A 6,999-nucleotide genomic window follows, 5' to 3' on the forward strand; every position below is an offset into this window, starting at 1 on the left:
CGCATTAACGACTGCGATTTGCTTAACAAATGTCAAAGTTATAAGTTTTTGAAGCCCATTATTACTGACTACGAAATATGGGTTGCTTACAAGAATGTTAAGCGCAAGAGAATATGGTCTAAAAGTAATGAACCAGCTCACCCCCACTTGCAAAGGCTAATAGTCAAAACCAGGGTATGTTGTCGGTTTGGTAGGATTTCAAAGGGATCGTTTATTTTGAACTTTGGCATGACAATACCACGATTAATTTTGAAGTAGATTGTCTACTCAAATCGGGGCAAACCATTTGGACCAATTTGTCGCCTGCAAGGATCAGAAATTTTATGAGCGTGCAATCATTATCTTAAAATGGAGAATATATAACTTTTTAATTTTTTAATCTGCCACGAGACTGCCAATGGAGTGAAGGTCTTCCTCTTCCTCTGCTTCCCTCGGCGGGTACTTCGTCGAATACTTTCTGAGCTGGAGTGTTTTTGTCCATTCGGACAACCTTATCTAGCCAGCTGTCTTTTAATTCGCTGACCTATGACAATGTCGTCGTATATCTCGTACAGCTCATCGATCCATTGAATGCGATATTCGCCGTGGCCAATGCGCAAAGGACCATAAATCTTTCGCAGAACCTTTCGCTCGAAAACTCGCAACGTCGACTCATCAGTTGTGGTCATCGTCCAAGCCTCTGCACCATATAGGAGGACGGGAATAATGAGTGACTTATACGAGTTTTGGCTTTTGTTTTCAATTACCTACTCAGTCCGAAGTAGTACCTGTTGGCAAGAGTAATCCTTCGTTGGATTTCCAGGCTGACATTATTGGTGGTAAATGGGCGTGGCATCGCCTACATTTATTTGTAAACCCATATCTCGGAATCTATTTAAAGCTCTTGTGTTTTATGAACCGATTTTATTGGAGGTACAAAAACTCAAAAAGAAATTAACAAACGAATAGGTGACATTGAAAATGTTTCAGTTTTAGCTATTTCCACGCTATTGAATCCACGCTTCAAAATAATCCATTTACACGATCCGCTAGCTTGTGCAAATGCCATCCAAAAAATTAAGGATCTGATAAATATTAGTCTTGGCGAAAGCCATATCGAATACGATTAAAATAAATCAGACGAGTCTTTAGAAGATTTTAGCCCTTGGAGTGACCAGCACAAATTAGTGCATAAAAATTGGAAATCCAATAGAAGCAATGAGAGCGGTTCCGATGAGCTATCAGTTTACTTAAAAGCATCAGTTGATCGGATAAATGAAAATGGTTTGGAGATTTTGGGCAGATTTTAAACAGCAATTGCCCCACCTCTAATGTATACTATATCTCCTAAACCACTTAAGCTACAACAACCGAATTATTGAGTACAAATCTTATAAGAATTTCTACCGAGTGTGAAAATGAATGAAATCGGAGTATAACCTCGCTCACTCCCCATATAACAGTATTGTTAAAAACTACTAAAAGCGCGATAAATAAATAACTAAATACGCGAGAGACATTATATTTTACCACCAATATGGTATTAAAGAGCTTTATGAGAGCCAGTGTGAAAATTGGACTATGGCCGTGGCACCGTCCACTTTTTCGTGAAATTCCATATCTCGGGATCCGACTTACCGATTTCGACAAAATTTGGTATATGGTATTTTTTTCATATTTCTATGTCATGTTGAGAAAATGGATCGAAATGAAAATCCCACAACAACCACACCTACTTCCCATATAACACAACTTTAAATTCCACATCATTCGTTCAGTGTTCAGTACATAAATCAAGAAGCAATTGTCGGTAAAAGTCCTGTCCTAAAAGTCGGGTTAATCGGACCAATACTTCCCATAGCCCCCATATACTTAATATAAAGATTTTCGAACTTCTGGGCGACTTTGTACCGCATATATGGACCAATATGTAAGTTATTCCAATAAAAGTAAGAGCAAGTGTTTTATTCATAACAGTGATCTTTGTGCCTAAAATAGCTGAATTTGAGCGAAGACTTGGTCTAGTCCCTATGTCAGGATTTTCGATCATCCGGCTGACTTTACTTTACATGATTGGTTTCATACCTTAAAGTATATATTTCCCTGGCTTTGATTCTTGCAAGTTACAAGGGTATATGTAAAATGTTCGGTTGCACCCGCAACTTAGCCCTTCCTTACTTGTTTAATATGACAATATTTCCCCGGTTTTGATCCTGGCGAATTGTGACAGTATAAAATGTTCGGCACACCCGAATTTTCCAGTTTCTAACTTATTGTTTTTTGTAATTGTAAAACGCATTTCTTAATTATATTCGAATTGAATAGTTTATTTTATTAAAAAACTCATTTATTTCAAATTTGATTAGTGTCATTTTTTTTATTAAAACTATATTCTATTTTTATAGTGTTGAGAATAAATGCATTACTATTAATTATATGTAAAATTATTTGCTGAGGCTTTCATCACGTAAACAATCGTCTTTTATGGATCTGAACATATATTATATTAATATACATATGTATATATGTATGTCTACACATTATAATTACATAGATTATTATACGAAAATTAGTATACAAAATCTAACATATGTTTACTGATAAGTACTTAATTACATTTTTTTTTCATTAACGCTATTTTGCATATAAAGATTGCCGTTCTCAAGAAACTAATATAGAAATACTTGTCTAAGCTAGAAAAGAGTACTTCAAGAAACAAAACAAAACATAAACATCACTGGTTTCGTCTATCTTCAAACAATTCACACTACTGATGAAAATATGTCTTCGTTAGTGTGCGCTTTTCGGAGATTTCTAAGTCCGCCAGAAGCGGACACGCACTATAGAGTATCAGGCGCACAGACTTGTCCACTTGGGCGCAATGCAGCAGATGCAGCACGCGTAGGCGTGGCAATGCTTTCGCTATACAAAACAAAGTGCTACGACCCAATGTTGGGCAATAGGTAATGATTAGTTCCTCCAACAGTGGACACTGTGTCACCAAAGTCTGTATGCCACTGTCGGTATACATGCCATGCCCAAAACTTAAACTACGCAAAAATGGAAATTTTAGTGTTGCTAAATATTCGTCATTCGATAGTTGTTGGCATGATTTCAAATTCAGTTTCTCCAAACTTTGCAGGCGTTGAATCGGAAACGGATTAACGCCGCTGCCTCTTAATGCATTAACATCGAAATCATTGTTGCCACTCAAATCTAGTTCGCGCAAACCCGTTATATGTTTGAAAATGGCTGCCAACGAACGATTCGTCACCGCATTCTTACAATATTGCAGTACCAACACCTCCAAATTCACTAGATTACTTGCTATATTACAGAGCTCATCCTCCTCGACTAGGCGCGTATAACTCAGTATGAGCTTTTTCAAGTGCCGACAACAATTGCTTATTATACGCATGCCCGCTATGCTTTTCGGCAGATAGAAGTTGAAGAATGCGAGGTGCTCGAGTCTTTTGGAACACGATTCCAGTAGTTTGCAAATATTTGGATTTACTGGCCTCAAGCAATCCACCTCCAAATAACGCAAAGGCAATTCTTCCAAACACTTCAGTGTACCCTCAAAAATCTGCGTATTACAGGCGTAAATTTTAATTTTCTCCAACTTCTTAAGTCGACAGAAGGTTGTCATCCATTTTTGTACCAGCAAATTTGGTTCGTTTATTGATTCGAAATAAACCACATGCAGACTCTTCAAAGTGTCCGCATGATCCTGTAGCACAGCCAGAAAGAGTTCCGCGTGCTCAGCGTAGACACGTATGCTCAACTCCTCGAGCTTAACTGTAGTTTTCGCTCGCAAACAAATGGCGAGTAAGGCTTCCGATGAGCTTTGTCGCACCGAATCGTCCACAAAGTGTATGCTTTTTAAGCCGTCGAATGCATTCAATTCGAATGGCAAAGGCGTTGGAAATACATACAAATCCTCTAACGTTAAACGTTCCAATTTCGGAAAGCACTCATACAAGTCGTCAAGGCCATGCAGGGTTTTCAGTTTTAAGCTACGCACGTGTCTACCAATTTTCTGCAATATAAATGATAATTCCTCCCGCTGTTCGGCATCAATGCCCATGTATACCATATGGTTATATATCATGCCGCTTGCGAAGGTGTTATTTTTATCTTGTAATTGCCGCCAAATATCCTGTACATTATCTTCTTTGATTTTTAAACAGAATTTCTTTGCAAATCTCGTGTAGGCGACAGCCTCCATCCAAAGCCGGCAAACTAAGCGCGCTTGCGTCAGGTCGGTATATGGCAAATAGGAGAAGATGTTTATCAGTATTTCATTATGTAGTGGGGGTAGGGGGCTCTCACTGCACTGCGGTGTTTCTACAAAAAATGACAATACAAAAATACTTCGCTTTGAACATTTCCTTTGAAATTTAACATTTTCTACCATTATTGCAGTCCTCCGTCTCTTCTAAGCTATCGGTTGTTGTGTCTCGTTCCACGACGTTATTATCTATCATGTTTGGCTTGCGACACTTTCTGAAATTAAATAATATAACGAAGAAATTGGTTAAGCCAATATTATTGAAAGTGTAATATTAGAGGCAGTCGAAAAAAATAATATTTTCTCGCTTGATACTCTGAAAAAAAAAAGTTCTTAGACACCTCTACGAAAGTCTCGCCATGTATAAGATCTTAATTTGACAAATGGACTATTACTCCATGTGGTACCCACGCAAGTGGTAATCCACACACAGTTTCGGGTGTGGCAGCGGCATGGATTTTGGGGGCTACAACCCCGCTCACAGACGTACAAAAGAGTTCGTCAAATATCATTTCGATAGAAGAAGGAAATCCTGTCCGAAAGACCAGCACACGCTAGACGCACAAATAGCGGATACTGGCTGCTAGACCTTGTCCGAAGAACTGTGGGGCCCTCCGCCGGAGCCAGGTAACGACTCGGAACTCTTGAATTTACAAAATGCTCATAAAGAGTGAAATATCAAGCCTCTTGCAAGATACCGACTGTGCGGGACAGTAAAAAGAAAGTTACCAGTGATGAGGTAGAAAGGAAAAAGAGGTCCAACGCGTAGGTAACCCGTCCATTTAACTACGCCGTTATCGGAACTGGCAGACCAGCTGGGAGCTTGTCGGCTGAGCAAAAGCCCCTGTTGGCAGTCAGCGTTGGTCTATGGATCTAATCCTGTCGCTGACTTCAAACAGGTCGTTGTTTAAGATCGACATGACCGGCTTCCAAAGCGCAGTCTTCCGGTTGGCCATCAACTTCGTGCAGTTACGCTCTATGGTCGAGAGTCTTCCGGAGCTTTGAGACAATTCCAAACTAAACCTTGTGAGTAATTAAGAGGTCCTTACACTCCTACAGACTCACATCTTTTTTAGGGGAAGGGTGGCTGTAATGTCCAAGAAGTCAAAATTGAAGATGCTGACCAAAGAGAATACGAAATTGACTTAAATAGATGGCCGTCAGAACGTCCACTGGAGTATACCCGGAACCCATGTCGTTAAGATTGTAGAGGGACGGGGATGAGGATTTCCCCCAACAAGTCGCGCAAACGGGACAGGAAAATGAGACTGGTGCGGAAATGGTTGCTGGTTCAGGGCTGACTCTTTCTAAGGTGTCTCAGCGTCTTATATCTGCTAATAACTCCGATTAACTACTCATTCCCATCATACAGCCTGGAGTAGCTCTAAGGACCTAGTAACCTCAAATATAGGAAACACACCTACCTTCATAAATAGGCGTAGAAATGCAATCTTTGACTTCCAACCTTATGTAATAGAATTGCGGTAGGGATAGTATCGGATTGGCAAGTATCTATAGAGCAGTCCTTTTCCGACCATTAAAACATCGACTTCAAAGTAAATATCGGAGGCCTAGAGCAACCCATGTACAGAAATAAATCCTAAACAAACTGGAACAAATATGAGACAAAACTGGTTCAGAATAGCATAACACATTCATAGGATTTATTCTTTGGTCAAGTAGACAACGTAAGAAGAGGTACGGCAAAAATTAAAAAAAAATTATCGAAAGACCACGCGCATACCGTACTAATGATTAAGAGGCAAGGGTGCAGGGCATTTAACATGGAGGATTCTGTAAATATATTATTAGATACTAATTTTCCATTTTAAACCTGTCATGGTAGCCAGGCAGGATTTAATAGTTCTTTTTTAAGACAGCCGGTACGGATGGTATACGAGGTATGACAATTAAGTAATGAGACTGATTCCATAAAAACCGTATATTTGAAAATTATTCTACAATTCTGCCATCCCCTTCAAAGTAGTCCCTTAACTCTTACACTAAACAAACGAGTATTTATTATTTTTTACGAAAGTAAATAACTGTACTTCGTGTAATTTCAAACACTATGGCCCAACTTGTTTAAGCTCACACTACTTTTCATTTATTTACTTTTAATTGCAATCATATGTTTTTCATTTATTCTCTTCAATCAACATTTTTTCTCTTCCATAGAACATTCGCTACTGAGCAAGATAAAAGAAGAGAGCGCAAAGCTCTTAGTAAAACGCTTGAACTGGCTCTACCAGGTGGCTGTTTGTAAGTGCTTTTCACACAAACAAATCCGCTTGTGAAATTGGATGTGTACATTGGGGGGTCTCGCTCATAGGGCTTTCAATGAGCGCCCAAAAATATGAGATATTTTCTGTGTTTGTATGTCAGTCCCATCGAATATCTAAGTATGTGTGTCAATGTGAAAGTTTGCGTTGTACGCAATTCTATTTACAAACATCTGACATAATTATATTGCCGACTGAGCGCATTCGTGTAGATAAATAAATGTGTTAGCAGCAAGTCACCAATAAAACTAAGAAATAATCAACTCCGAATTACACATGTTCACAATCATTTACAGAAGTAAATATTTACCTTGAGTAAACAAATTTACTGCTTATCACTACGCGTCGCGTTGCCAAGGTAAACGCAATAACCTTCAATAACAACAAAAAAATTAAACAAATATTTCGAAATATCGCATGGGCTTATTAAGTTGAATTATATTTGAT

At 38.8% G+C, this 6,999-nt stretch overlaps 1 protein-coding gene across 1 annotated transcript; it reads right to left on the reverse strand.

The window, feature by feature from the left end:
- Window positions 1-2,325: 2,325 nt before the first annotated feature.
- LOC105233222 (uncharacterized) lies at window positions 2,326-4,511 on the reverse strand. Its single transcript, XM_029553381.2, has 2 exons — window positions 4,394-4,511; window positions 2,326-4,326 (listed from the first exon to the last, which is right to left on the reverse strand). The coding sequence occupies exons 1-2, from the start codon at window positions 4,464-4,466 to the stop codon at window positions 2,747-2,749; spliced, it is 1,653 nt and encodes a 550-aa protein (XP_029409241.2). The 5' UTR covers window positions 4,467-4,511; the 3' UTR covers window positions 2,326-2,746.
- Between the last annotated feature and the right edge of the window lie 2,488 nt (window positions 4,512-6,999).

Source organism: Bactrocera dorsalis, chromosome 2, assembly GCF_023373825.1.
Source record: "Bactrocera dorsalis isolate Fly_Bdor chromosome 2, ASM2337382v1, whole genome shotgun sequence".
NCBI lineage: Eukaryota > Metazoa > Arthropoda > Insecta > Diptera > Tephritidae > Bactrocera > Bactrocera dorsalis.

Bases quoted from the DNA above. Each gene is read 5' to 3' on its own strand.
- LOC105233222 (XM_029553381.2), bottom strand. From the start codon at position 4,466: ATGATAGATAATAACGTCGTGGAACGAGACACAACAACCGATAGCTTA. The intron at 4,327-4,393 runs GTAGAAAATGTT...CATTTTTTGTAG, and splicing joins GACGGAGGACTGCAATAATG to AAACACCGCAGTGCAGTGAG.